Source organism: Meira miltonrushii (assembly GCF_003144205.1).
Source record: "Meira miltonrushii strain MCA 3882 unplaced genomic scaffold FA14scaffold_4, whole genome shotgun sequence".
In the NCBI taxonomy this organism is placed as follows: domain Eukaryota; kingdom Fungi; phylum Basidiomycota; class Exobasidiomycetes; order Exobasidiales; family Brachybasidiaceae; genus Meira; species Meira miltonrushii.
The window spans coordinates 119,962-134,062 of record NW_020289946.1 but is presented as its reverse complement, the minus strand read 5'-3'; the positions used below and the strand labels follow the sequence as shown (position 1 = coordinate 134,062).

At 43.7% G+C, this 14,101-nt stretch overlaps 4 protein-coding genes across 4 annotated transcripts; 1 reads left to right on the top strand and 3 right to left on the bottom strand.

Annotated features, from left to right (window-relative positions):
- Positions 1-211: 211 nt before the first annotated feature.
- Positions 212-2,569, bottom strand: FA14DRAFT_74209 (uncharacterized protein). The gene is made up of 3 exons (XM_025502801.1): positions 723-2,569; positions 501-639; positions 212-298 (listed from the first exon to the last, which is right to left on the bottom strand). Exons 1-2 carry the CDS (start codon positions 2,376-2,378, stop codon positions 505-507), a joined length of 1,791 nt encoding a protein of 596 aa, XP_025352755.1. The 5' UTR covers positions 2,379-2,569; the 3' UTR covers positions 212-298; positions 501-504.
- A 1,605-nt stretch (positions 2,570-4,174) lies between these two features.
- FA14DRAFT_74147 (uncharacterized protein) lies at positions 4,175-8,453 on the bottom strand. The gene has a single exon (XM_025502800.1). It carries the CDS (start codon positions 8,071-8,073, stop codon positions 4,204-4,206), a length of 3,870 nt encoding a protein of 1,289 aa, XP_025352754.1. The 5' UTR covers positions 8,074-8,453; the 3' UTR covers positions 4,175-4,203.
- Positions 8,454-10,089: 1,636 nt separating this feature from the next.
- FA14DRAFT_181140 (uncharacterized protein) lies at positions 10,090-12,099 on the top strand (the record flags this gene model as incomplete). The annotated part of the gene is made up of 2 exons (XM_025501068.1): positions 10,090-10,321; positions 10,646-12,099. The coding sequence occupies 2 exons, from the start codon at positions 10,090-10,092 to the stop codon at positions 12,097-12,099; spliced, it is 1,686 nt and encodes a 561-aa protein (XP_025352753.1).
- Positions 12,100-12,118: 19 nt separating this feature from the next.
- Positions 12,119-14,032, bottom strand: FA14DRAFT_161887 (ACBP-domain-containing protein). The gene has a single exon (XM_025499329.1). The coding sequence runs from the start codon at positions 13,901-13,903 to the stop codon at positions 12,185-12,187; it is 1,719 nt and encodes a 572-aa protein (XP_025352752.1). The 5' UTR covers positions 13,904-14,032; the 3' UTR covers positions 12,119-12,184.
- Between the last annotated feature and the right edge of the window lie 69 nt (positions 14,033-14,101).

Sequence of the window (14,101 nt, the reverse complement as noted above, 5' to 3'; positions counted from 1 at the left end):
CCAACGCTAAAAAAGGCGCAATAAAACACGTTTCTTCAAACCAACTTGGCCGAAAGATATTCTGACTATTCGGACAACGTTCACACCTCATATTGCTATTGATGATGTCATTCATATCCATGCTATATACATCATAATGAATATCTGTCGTAGCCTCTATTCCTCCTCTTGTATGTGCAAGTGATGTTCCAAAAAGCTCAAGCTATGTAAAGCGAGCAATCAAAGAACGGCCAAAGCAAGAACGAAAATGTAATAGGCCAATAAATAAATACCAATCAACAGGAGCCTCATCATTTTACTTCGATCGTTGCCAAAAAAAGACTAAGTGGGCGCAAAAGTGACAATCGCAAATCTTAACGTTCAAGAAGATTATCCGGAATGACGCCAAAAGTAAACTTACGATCAAGAAGCGAATAAAATCGGTAGAAAGGTCAACCTACAGTCAAACCTGATCAGCAAAACGGGACCGTGATAGACATCCACCTAAATGCTTGCCTCACCTCATTATCCTCTCTTTGATTTATTCATCATCGCCCGTAGACCTGGATAGCGTGTAAAAGGCGATTCATATGCCGGAAAAGATGGTGAAGCTGTAGCTGGGGTGGAAGGAGTGATGTTTTGCTTGTCGGAGGGACCGCTCTTTTTTCCAGCATCAAAAGGATCAATAGGTGAAAATCTTTCATCAACGCGTCTGCGTAGCATCTTCGGCATCGTTCACTCACCTCTGTCAAAATCTGCTTCGTCTCTCCTTCCGCTCTCGTCTGTTCTGTGTCAGCTTTCTTCTGTTCGAGCAATCGCATCTTTTCCTTCAACAATTCGATCTCCTTCTCCTTGCTTAGCAATAAAGATCTAGTATCGAATCCAGAAGGGGAACCATTTCTAGCTTGTGCCCCGCTCACAGGACTTTCTCCATTGATCACTGCCTTGAAAATCGAATATATCAGCCTTGCATTGTCTTTCCGGTATAGTCTAGCTGCTATTCGTTCTTCAGTTGAGTCGCTCTCACTTGCACTTCCGTCTTCATCATCAGATATATCCAAAACGATCCTTTGGTCTGTTCCGTTCTGCAGAAACGGCGATCGACGACGTGGCGGAACATGAACAAAAGAGGGTGCAGAAGGCAGACTCCGTTGCTGCATATATCCATTCTCTCGCCATGCTTTGGCTCCCGAATGTATCCCAGGACGATCCCGCGAAATTGCACCTTTTGGTTGCGTTGTAGTGAGACTTGGTAAAGGTGCAGAATAGTCAACCTGCCCGGCCGGAACAGCAACGTCATCGTAATATGCCAATGGCTTCGACCTTTGAGAGGCAGCACGAGGATCGAAATGTTGATTTGAATCATCTATAGCCCATAAATCTGCATCTTCACTACTTTGCAACGCTTCAGCAGCTTCTATTTCACGTTGAATCGCTTCCATGTTCGAAGGTGCATCAATGTCACGATACCGAGGTTGAGCATTTTTTGGTCCACGTGGGGCATTTGGAGGAGGTGTGTTTGATTCAAAGTCTCCGCTACCATTCCCCAAAACTATTGAGCCTTGATTCGCAAAGGGTGAAAAGGGTACTGATGACGAGGGAGTCATGGGATGTGAATCGTGCGAAACTTCTCCTACTGTACGACCAAGCTTTAAAGATGGCCCTTCCTCTTTCTGCTGTCCATTGCTGTGCCGCTTTCGCTTCATCGACGCCAAAGCTGCTTGACGCATTGCTTGCATTGGATCAATAGCCAGCGTATTCTGTGTATCGTCTATGTCTTGTACCTTTTCAGAATCTACCGAAGATTGAACATTTTGCTCTGGAGCAATTGCTTCTCTTTCCCTCTCGAGACGCAAGAGTTTCGTTCGCTCACGTTCCAATTCCACTTTTTGTCGAAGTAAGTCTGCATATTGAGAATCACTCTCTTTCTCCGTGTGGCTAGGTATGGCTGTATGCTCATCATTTGCAGGATCTGTTGAATTGCTATCCGCCTCACTTGACTCCTTTCCTTTGGAGCCTGCTTTTCTGCGTTTACGCTTTGCTTTTGGCTGTGTTGCCAGTTGAACGGATGACGTAGAAGGTTCTCCAGATGATCCGGAGTTGACTTGATTGCTACATGCACTTACTAGATCAGGCCTAAAGCCTTGCATGATGAGTTGATTTGGTGATATGCCTGTCGAAAGAATTTCTTTGATTAGTGCAATCGCTTCTGCTTCCTCCTCTTTGCTCCATCCTGCGTGTTGTTGTGTTGCATTCATGCTTTGTCCTTCTTTGGTTATTGCGTTTGCGCGTGCTTGACGTTGGCGAGAACCAGGTCTAGAAGCTGGTTTGGATGATGTGGAAGGAGGTAAGGTATTGTCTTGAGAATCTTCTTCTTGTGCGATAAGGGATGAAGACATGACTCTATTGCAACGCGGAATGCCGCCTTTTTTCAAGAGCAGTGATTGGTGTAAAAGCTGTGAGAGATCATTGATCCGATGACGACATTTTTGATAAGCTTAACAAATCCCTTTGTCATCAATTACTCCGCCCGGATAAAGTCTGTGTGCTCGGATCGCCAACGGTAAGTGAGTGTTGGGGCAAAGGCGTGATGGAAGTTTTTGAGGAAGAATGAATGCGCCGCGTAGGGTGAAACGGAAAGTAGCGTACCGCGTCCTCCCGAATTCTTCGTACGTTACAAAGGATTGGCCTCTCCATGGCACTTATCACAATTCACCAGCTTTCCGCATTCTATGCTTAAGAGAGGGTTTCAGAACTATTAGTGAGGGTAATCGCTCCTCCTCAACTTCTCAACTTGAGCGATAGAACCAAAATGTGTAAAAGTTCTTTCAAGGTCACTTCTCTTATGGTCATTCTGGTCATTTTCATCCTTTTAACCCAATCAGCTCGCTCAGATTGCGCGTGAGTATATCCTTGCGGGAAAAAACTGGCCTAATCTCATCTAATCCTCCCCTTTTCATAGTTGTGAGTCAAGCTGTGGAACTCTCCCAACTTCTCCAGCCTCGATGTGCGCTGGTTGTGGTGATGGGACGGTCTGCTGCTGTCCAAGTTCGCGTTGGTGATGAAACGATCAAATCAATAAGACATATCCTATTTACTAAAGTCTATGGCAGTAATCAAGTCAAACTCTATCAATACGATCCTGTAAACATAAATATTTTAACAGCTCCCAATGTTATCATATTAAAATAAGCAAAGAGCAGTTGAAATTGGACGTGGGTGAACGGAATGTAGTACGCCGCATCCTCGGATCCCCGTAAGTGACTTGTAATTGGCCAGATATGAACCTCATCATATTATGTGACTTTTGATAAATCATATTGTGATCTTAAAGATTTCAACTATCGGTACCATAAAAACGAATTCAAATTCCGCTTACTCGGCAATATGATATCACAAGTACAGAACCGAGGTAACATGATTGCTGTCTAAGACGTAAGCCTTCAACCACCATATCAAATTTTTGTCCCCCTTCAAATCAAAATTTTACTAGAGAACAATGCGTCAAACTCCTTTTACCATCGGTTTCATGTTGATTGTGTTGATCAATCTCATCATTTCTACCCAACCGGTCTTTTCAGACTGCAGGTGAGTAGGGTTACATACATTCTCTGTGAAAGACTTTGTTGTATGTTAGACTAACCTTTCATATCTTCACTAAACAGTTGCCTAGGAAGCTGCCCGAGTGGCGTTGATCCTGCTCCAATTGAGGAATGCGTTAATTGTAATTCGGACACTTCCGTTTGCTGTTGTGGTGAGAAGAAAGGCGGCAAGAGTCATTCATTGATGTAAAAGGCAGTGATTATCAAATCTAAAAATGATCAATCAAGTCAAGCCCTTATCACCACTAGTCTCATCTTAAACAACACAACAACAAGCACAATAGTCTTCATTGATTTCAATGTTATAATTCTTCAGATTGTCCAGGTACAGGAATGAGTGTTTAGGTGTACGTATAGGAAAACTGAGTAGAGTAAGATGAGATACAGAGAGAGAAAGGAAACCATTTCTAGAGAGGAAAGAAAAAAAGAGGGAAAAGTACAAAATTTGCTTCAAAAGAATACACAATCATCATCCAACAAGTTTCGCAGAGGCAAAGGATCACCTTGCCAAACAAAATTTGAGAAACTTGCCGATGAAAAAATAGAAAATCGAAGTCGAAACTAGTTAATAAAATAAGAAAAACGAATGTAATGAATGTCCAAAAGCTATTGCTTGCTCTTCTCAGGCAAACACCTTCTCACGATCGCCCAAAGGACGAATCCAGATGAGACCCGGTCTGCATCTTTCACGCATGATTGCCCATGGTGCATTTTGCGGTTCGACATTCTTACGAATCATCGTTGAGCCACCTTGACCGCCAAATTTGTTGTACAAGGCAGGCTTTTGCGTACCACCGTTGGTATCATGGATGTTGCTCATTTTGCCTGCTTCATTTGCATCGCCCATAACGGTTGCCAACAAATTGGTTTTTTCACGTGCAGTTGCTTCTGGACCTGCACATCGATTCACCAATTCTTTTGCCCATTCTGCCATTCCGTCCATTTCGATCACAATCCTTCCGGCCCATTGATCGTCAACGATTTCCAAACCACCATTCATTCGGCTGATAATTTGTCCACTCGTGACATTGGCAGCGGAACGGTATAACCATTTTGCGATTCGGTAACGTGCACCGTTTCCACTAAATGTATCCACATGATCTTGCACCAATCGCAGGCTGTTCAAGATTTGATCTTTCCAAGGTGCGATGTCCAAGAATACAACCGGTTGAGGTTGAGATGATTTGATAACATTATGCCAATAAGAAGGACTGAACATGATCACGTTCAACCAACTTGGCAAATGTCCTGCAACATCAAATGCATAACTTAAATCACGTAGATAATTTCCATCAAAGACGTATTTGCCTTCATTTAGTTGATCTCCAACGGCCGTATCCCAAATGATATCACCTCGTTTGAGATGTGGCCAAACTCCAGATTTGTACAATTCTTGTTCGCATTCGGCAAGTTCGGCATCGGATAACCAGCCTGAAGGATCTTTGGCAGGTACCCAAACGCGGAAAGTGGCAGCTCTACCTGGCTTCCATGGTGAAAGGAGAGTCGGAGCCGTCACACTTTCGATCGGTGAGCTATCACACAAAGGTGATGGTGTAGAAGGTGCTGTTGTCAATCCGGGACTGCCAGGTGAAAGAGGAGAATGACTTCCAACAGAAGAAGGTGCTGGACTTAAACCTTCGTTTATCAAATTGAGAGATGGAACGGGAGGCAATTCGCTCATGTCGAGAGGCAAGCTTGGTTTACGAAGATCGTAGTAGCTGTTATGTCTATTGATTATATTTGTCGATACGCTTCCGCTCATTTGACGATTGATAAATGAAGTGGATGAATTGATCCTTGAAGTTGGTGTAGAAGGAGAAGAGGGTGACGATGTACTGGCGTTACTTCCCTTCTTGCTTGGCATTCTATACGTTGGTTGCAATCTCAATCTTGTCAAAACTCGATTGTGAGCTCTTGTAGTTGCCCTTGCCAATCTTGCCATACCTTGATCCATCTCTTCAGGTGCTCTTGCGAATTCTTGTCCAACCATTGCATATTCGGGCAACAAATCTTGCGCAATAATAAAACCTTCCAAATCAGCCAAAGATAGAGGGCATGGATCTTTATTGGCAGTGATGGGTGATTGACCAGCCAAACGTGCTCGTGCTGCTGTTGCTGATCCTTTCACGTAAGTCCAAGTTCGGTAACCGATTCCAGACAAGAATTGATTCAAGATCATTTCACGATTTGCACCAACAGCAAGACGAACAGGGGCGGATGTTTGACGTAAGGCTTTGATGTCGTGAATGTCCAAATAAGATAGAAGTGTTGACATCACATCTGGCGTAGTGGCAGTGAAGATTAATTCGAACAAGTCATTGTAATGAGCCTCAACTTCTTCGTCAACATATTCATATTCTGGCTCAGAAGCTTCGTTCTCGCTTGCTTCTTCGTCGTTTTCTTCTTTCTCCTTGATATGTGCCACTTTGATTGTTTCAATCACCGTATGCCAATGTGAATCCACTTTTTCCACATCTCCAACGCCCATACAACTCCAGCCATCACCTTTGTCGACCAATTCAGGTTGTACGGTACGTTGACGTTGTGGCATATTGGGCACAGCTTCACGAACGCGTTTCAAGATGGAAGATGCATGATCGAGCATAGATTGTGGTTGTTGACCTTTATTTTCGGCTTCATCAATTTCTTCGGGTTCTTGTGTGAAATTGTCTTGCTTTAACAAACCTGAACGGGCCAATAAGCTCTTATTAATTCCAGCACGATATTGTTCAATTTGCTGCTTTTGAGCTGTTTGTTGTACAACAGGTTTTGCATCAACAGCACGATCGGCAGATCCACCTGGTTTACTGGCCATCAACATTGCGCTAAATGTACTTGCGTTCGAATCAGCACGTTTGTGAACATTTTTGGATTCTGCAGCATTGAGCTTCAAATCTGTGCTAATTGCTGGCAATTTCGGAGCTTGATGAGTGATGGTTGAAGGAATTGTTGTGTTTGCTGTCTCGAGGAGCTTTTCATCCTTTACTTCTGTCGAATGCTGTAACTCTGCATCTAAGCTCATCGATAAGCGACTTTGAACCAATTCTTCCCGTTCTGTGTCTCGTGTTGGTCTACTGCCCGATTGCGAAGGTGGAATGCTATTAGCCGCATCCGTGAATTGCTCATCAGATCCATATGTTGAGTTCATTCCATATTCAACACTGGTGTTTGATTCTGAACTGCGTCTACGCTCATCGGCAGTAGAGCTTGACCCTGTTCCTCCTTCGGAGGAAGACGTTGTCATCAACACTTTACCGTGTCCAGGTACATCGCTCGAAAATGTTCTAGAAGGCAACATTGCTTGAGGATGTGTGAAACTGTCGGAATTTGACAATCCTCTACTGCTCTCCTCAGACTGCGATTCTTGTCGTTGAGGAGATGTGGGCTTGACATCGTGAGGATTGGGAAAGCGGATTGGATCGTATGCCTCTACTACTTTTGGAGACGATTGCTTCTTTAACACAACAAGTGGCTGCGTAGGTGTTCTTGGAGCTGGCTGAGTAGGTGCGCGAGGAGCTTGCTGGCTGGGCGTACGAGGAGCTTGGTGGGTCGGTGTACGAGGAGCTTCCTGGATTGGCATTTGTTGATGTCCAATAGGCGAAGGACGATGTTCCATTTGCGGGGTCGCATTGGATCGTGTGTTTCTCTGCTCAGGCGTTCTAGGCATAGGTGGAGGACTCATAGCAGCTTGCAATGGTCTCTGATGTTCAGCTCGATTTGGAGATTTTTCTTGACGAGGTTGAGATTGTACAGCTGGTGAAGGAGGTTGTTGCTTGTTGCTCTTCAAATCGGACTTGCTAGCCTTCAAGCTAAGTTTTGAAGCACGTTTAGCAAGCTTTTCTTGCTCTTTCATCTCCTTTGCCAATTGTTTCATCTTGTCCTTTTCTTGTTGAAGTCTGAGCTTTTCGTCCTTCTTTTGTTGTTTCTTGTCTACCACAACAGGCTTAGGAGACGAAATTGGAGGGGGTGACATTTGACCTTTTGCGTATAATGCCTGTCCTGCGGTTGATGATCTAGGCATTGTATTGTGGGATGTCTTTGGTGCTGCTGCTTGTCTGTCAATTTTTGGAGCTTGAAGATTTTGAGCAGAAGTGGATCTAGACGGAGGAGCCATTTGTGGACTTCCCAAAAGGGCAGAAGCACGATTTGCCCTTTGTGCGTGAGCTAATTCATCATTGGACGCCATTGCTGGTCTTACACCGAAGAAACCTAATCGGCTCTTCCTTTGTTCTACTTTTGGACTGAAAGGTTCAAGAGATGCACCACTTTGTCTTTTGTCTTGACCGATTGCTTGAACGTGTTCTTCAAGATCCAAACGAGAGAATCGAAGGTCAGGCATGGCTACGTTAAGCTTGTTGCCCATTGCCAATTGCTTGTCACCAAGAGGAAGAGCAGGAACGGGAGGTGGTGGTGCTAATGATTGTTTTGTGTCATTACGATCTGCTCCTTTGAGCGAGACGGAAGACATGCGTCTTTTGAGAAAAGAAACCATTGTGATAATGAGTGTGAGTAAAGAATGTGTATGTTGTAAAATAAAATGAATGTGTTGAAAGTTGGATTTGTAAACGAATAACCTTGTTTAATGCTGTCGGAAGTTGAATTGAGTCAAGCCCCGCTCCATGAAATGAATCTGTGTTGAAGAGAAGGAGAATGAAATTCTACAGCCGAGCTTGCAAAACTAAGCTTGAGTCCGTGTAAAAGAAAGACGAATATACAAGACGGACGTGATCACCACATGAAAATGTCGTCAATGATGGTGATCAGAAAGGAGGATATAGGATGTGCAAGATTGCATCGGTGAGTAAGATCCTTTTTGTTCATTGTAGAACACGCGCGACGGGCCGTGAATGAAAACGCCCAGATATCGGACACTTTTTTGCATGTACCCGATGAATGAAATGCATTACAATGAATATGAACAACAAACAGAGAGAGGACGAACCTCCTCTGGCTGAATAAATGAAGTGCACGGTCTCCGTTTAGAAGGTTGATTTGAATCGATCACTGTTCTTCTGCACTTACGTATCGAACACCGCCGGGCGGTCAAAGTCCATTTATGCGAAGAAGAAAGCAGGCACACTTTTGCTTTAGAGGTATACTACTGAAATGCATGTTATGCGCATTGCTGTGTTGTTTTTTTTTTTTCAAAAGATCTTTCTCTTTAAATGTCGATCTTATGTATGTAGGTTTATTAACACGCTAAAAAGTAATCCACGTAAAACAGCACTTTATCACTCATGTTTTGTTTTGCATGCCAACACTTTACACGCGCGTACCCTTTTCGTGGCTTCTTGTTTGTACGCGTTGTTCTCGCTCTCTCCTAGTGCAAAAATATATTCCACCCTTTTTTTGAAAAAATGCACTTTTGGACTAGTCTGCATGCCAATGCGCTTGCACCCTGATTCGAAAAAAGATAGACACAGAGGATTGATGAACACTAAGTGGTGCCTTGCCTATAACATACGCATGCGTTTGGATAGCCACATACTTTCCTTCTCATATAATCGGATCTAGCAAGCCATCTTTTGATCTTACACATTCCTCTGCTTGCTTGATTGGTAAAGGAGAGATGTGTGTATGTTGTTGGGATTTATGGTCCTTGGCAAAGTGAAGCGGAAAAGCCGAAGATTAATTTATTGAATGAATGAATGATCTTGCGTTTAGCTTAAGATTTAAAGCCCTTGATGGGAAAACAAGCGATTTAATTTACGCGTTAATGAAATGCAGACTTACGTGTTTGAAGAACGAAGATCTTTTTCTAGAAAGAATCTTCTTTTCGTTTAAATAAAAATCAATTATCCTTCCGAACACACACACACGCGTGAGAAATGTTGAACCTCTTAACGCGCTTTTTAGCTTACCTTGCTTGCCCCTTGAACGTGTTGAACAGAACTCCTAGAGATGCATATATTCAACCGGCTGACACATCCTTCCAATCTTAACTCCTATCAATTTCCGAATCCTGAAAGTAATAATCTTTGACTCTTATCATTATCACGTGTCCCCGTGTTCTGGCTTATCGGATCTGCTTCGTTCTCATTCGAAGATCGGAAGTTGTTGTTGACTGTATGAACGGGCTCAATTGAGATGGTGTCGATAATGTGGACCTTGTATCTTGAACGAAATGTAACTTCTTTGCAGTGATAAGCGATGTTTAACGATGTCAAGAAGCTATACAATTACCCTCAAACGAATGGAGATTTAATCAATTCTCTAAAATTCCAACCTCACCCTGAAGGTTGCTCATTGTGCGAGGACATACGTCAGTGAAGCAAGTGTGATCTCTCCATTCACAGATAGACACGCAGATGCGACCAGACCAGTTCAAAGCAGCATCTATTTCCTCTTGAATACAAACCAAGGTGCAGAGGGAACCCCCAACCATAGAAGTGCAATAGGGTATATGCACAAAAACAAAAGCGATACCATGCATTTGTTGCATTGTGGGAGGGTAAAATATACCCTTATTTCCACACAAGGATCACCGCCTAGAATAAGAGATGTGACAATGGGAGAAGATATGGCGAAAGGTGAAGTACGCCAATTGATGGTAGGAGGCGATGAATGGAAAGTATCTGAAAACCCAAAGCAAGATCGAGAATGGGCACAACGCTATCCGGAAAAAGGTGAATTTGTTGGAGGTCTGATTTCGGAAGTTGTTACGCCTGGATTCGATTGGCGAGATCATGAGTATATGACAATTGCTTTACTCAAAAAGTTGTTTGGAAGCGATCAAAGAAGTATAGATAGATTCTCACCATATGTTCTTCCGGAGAAAAGAATGAATTGACATCTCTCATACTTTCTTCTTACCCGCGTTTCCGAAAGCAATTAATAAAAGCTCAGGCACGCACGCGTGAAGTAAGACGGCGTGTGAATATGCAGTGCTCAAATGCCTTCAAAGAAAAAATAAAATAAAATCAGAGACATGCAAGCCACAACCCTAAAACGACGGGATTGCGAAAGGTATTCACAATTACACAAAAACAACATTCCATCTTCTTTTCATCATCCTCACCTCTCATTTCACCTCTTCTTACTGCCCACCATCGTCGCCATCTTAGAGCGTATCACTCAGCTAACAGGTCAGCTGTTGAACATCTCACAAATGACTAGCTCTTCTTCAACCAATAGCGGTCCATATGGTCCTGTATTTCAATTAATCCCGGGTGTACAATCATACGATTGGGGAAAGACAATTGCTCAAGGTTCACTCGTTGCTCAATTTGCAGAAGCAACTTCGGAATCTCATTTCAAGAGAGAGGATGGGAAACCATACGCTGAACTATGGATGGGAACACACTCCACATTACCCAGCAGCATCATACCACCAAATGGGGAGGGAAAGAATGAGTACCCCACTCTTGCTTCTTATCTGCAAGAATACCCCAATCTAGTAGGAGACAAAGTCCAAGAACGCTTCGCAGGATCAACCTCTTGGAAAGGAGAATTGCCATTCTTGTTCAAGATTTTGAGTATCGGAAAAGCATTAAGTATTCAAGCACATCCAGACAAAGAATTGGCCAGAAGACTTCATGCAGAAAAGCCAAAGATGTACAAAGATAACAATCATAAACCAGAGATGGCAATCGCACTAACAAAATTTGAAGGATTTTGCGGTTTCAGACCTTTAAAGCAAATTGCTCATTTTATCGAAATCGTACCGGAATTTCAATCGGTTATCAATCCCAACGATCAACTCAAATCTTCTTTGGCGAAGGTCAAAAGTGCTTCCAGCATTGATGCAACAGAAACAAAGAAGCTTCTACGGGAGATCTTTTCAGCTTTGATGAATGCCGAAGAGTCCCTTGTCAAGAAGTCGGTATCAAAGATTGCACAAAGGTATGAGAGTGCCATCAACTCAGGAAAAGCAAGTACATTGGAAGTGGAAGAAGATCTGGCAAAGCTGGTTATCACGCTCAATGCACAGTTCCCTGAAGACGTAGGTGTTCTGTGTTCGTTCGTGTTGAATGTTGTTCATCTTGAACCTGGACAAGCAGCTTTCCTGAAAGCAAATGAACCACACGCATACATTGATGGAGAGATTGTTGAATGTATGGCAGCAAGCGATAATGTCGTGCGAGCAGGTCTCACACCAAAGGCTCGTGATGTGCAGGTTTTGGTTGATATGCTTACTTATGAAGACTCTCCTTCTGATGAAAAGCGTATGCAACCTCAACCTTTCAAACCGGATCAGAGCAGTGCAAATGCACATAAATATACACAATCATCAAACGATGCACCCTCTCTGCTCTATGATCCACCAATTGATGAATTCAGCGTGGTACGTACCGTCTTACAAGCAAACGAATCGGAGACACACAGAGCAATATCTGGCCCTTCAATCTTGATCGTTACGGCCGGCAAAGGATCTTTATCCGCTCAGATATCTTCATCTCACACCTTCTCAGTGGATACTCCAGGAAAGGTCTACTTTGTCGGAGCCAATACCCCAATCACTTTGCAATCAACAGGATCCGATCCTTTGATCACATATAGAGCTTTTGTTGAAGCTTAGTAAATACTCAGAACATGCTGTAATATACGAATGCTTATAACATTTGCATGATAAACTATTAAACAGTTCATTGAATACATTTCCTCTATTCACTTCCCTTTGTCACCTTTTCGGCTGCTGCTATAGCTCTTGCAGGTACACGTACGCCTAGCCAAGTACGCAAAAGACGCAAGATCAACAAAGGATCTCCTCTACCGGTCGTACGTCTGATGAGGAACAAGAGTAAGGTCAAGACGACCACAACACTTGTTAAGTCCAAAGCCACTCTAACGGCAATTTGGATCAAAACTAAGAACAATCTAAATATCGTTCTCCATCCTGAAGGTCTTCCACCTGCACCTCCACTACCACCTTTAATTCTTCTTGCCGTTCCTGTTCCACGACTGCCAACCGATTCCGCTCCATCACCTCTATACGTAGAAGGAGCCGCACCTCCTCTTCCATCACTTCTTAGACCCAAAAGGACGGCAATATCATGTAAAGCATCTGCCAATGCTCTGTAAGCTGATGAAAAGTGACCTGAACCACTCAAAACACCACCTTGACCACCACGCCCTTTTGGAGATCGATTTTCCACCCTGCTCATACGTTCATGTAATCCTGCCAAACTTGCTTGAATGCTTTGAAGCGCCATATCCACATCTGCACGAACGGCTCTTTGACCACCACCGCCGGATCTACCTCCGATAGACGAAGGTGCATAAGGTCTTGTACTTCCGGCCGCCGTTCCTTCTTGTGCGTTTCCGTGATGATGATAATAGTGTTGTTCGGAGGGCGTTGGTCTTGCTGATGGCCCAATGGCTGAATAAAGAGATGCTCCCGCTCCACCTGCCATCGTATGTCGACCGCCTGGAATGTCGCTAGCAGGTGGGCCGGGATATCTGGCAGAATTAGGCAAAGCATACAGTCTGCCTTCACCGCCTGCCAAGCTACCGGAAGAGCGTTGCCAAGATTGTCCTTGAGCAGGTCGCATTGCCGGTCGAAGAGGTTGACGGGTTAGGGTTGGGTTGCTCTGTCTTCTTGGATCCCTATCTGCCACCACATCACGATCTTCATCTGAATCTCCTGCATAACTACCTTCTGTTGCTGTTCCGGCGGCTGTTGGACCTCCTCTGACAGCCATTGCGCTTGCCACTTCAGACATTGGTGTTCGTTGACCACTTCTTAGTCCTGCTGCTACAGAAGCGCTGGTTGAGCCGGGATATCTTCCAGTGATTGTACTACTGCCCGCATTTGGTGTGGCACCAACACGATTTGAAGTGAATGTTCTTGGTAATTGTGAAACTGCATCTCTTTCATCTTCTGCTGCCGTATCGTATGCGCCTGTAGTTGTTGCACCTGATGGTAACCTTTGTTGTGCATTTAGCCTTGGTGAAAGTGAAGCTTCAGAGCTTGCTTGTGAATCATCTTCGCTATCCAAACCACCTGCTCTTGCCAAAGAAGCGCTCATGACACGTTGAGCAACATCACCACTAAAGCTTTCCAGTTCTTCGATCAATTGCATAGCCTGTGGACGATCACTGAATTTGCGCAATGTTTTCAGCATACTTTCGACATAAAGTTGTTTTGCATCTTGACTTCCTAATCCTTTTCGATTTGCCCATGCATCCCATTTCGCTCTGCCCAACATATCCAACATTCCTGGTCTTTTTGATCTTACATCACCTTCTGTTGCTTGTTTGTATAAACTGTATAATGCCAACTTTTCTTCATAAGATGTTTGAATTGGACCTGTTTTTGGTAAACTTTGAACGATGTCTACTGTTCGTTCAAACAGTGCGTTTATTACCTCTGCGCTGCTCATCGTGTGTATGAATCTTCTTTCTAGTGAACCATGAGCGAGTGTGAAGTGAATGAGAGGTATCTCTTTGAGATGTTGTATGTATTGTATGTGTATGTATGTGGGGAAGATGCAGGTCAAGCTGATCGGGGTTGATTGAAGAAAAAGAGAGAGAGGGCGTACGCGTGTTATTAGGTGTTTGTGTTTATTCATAACACAACT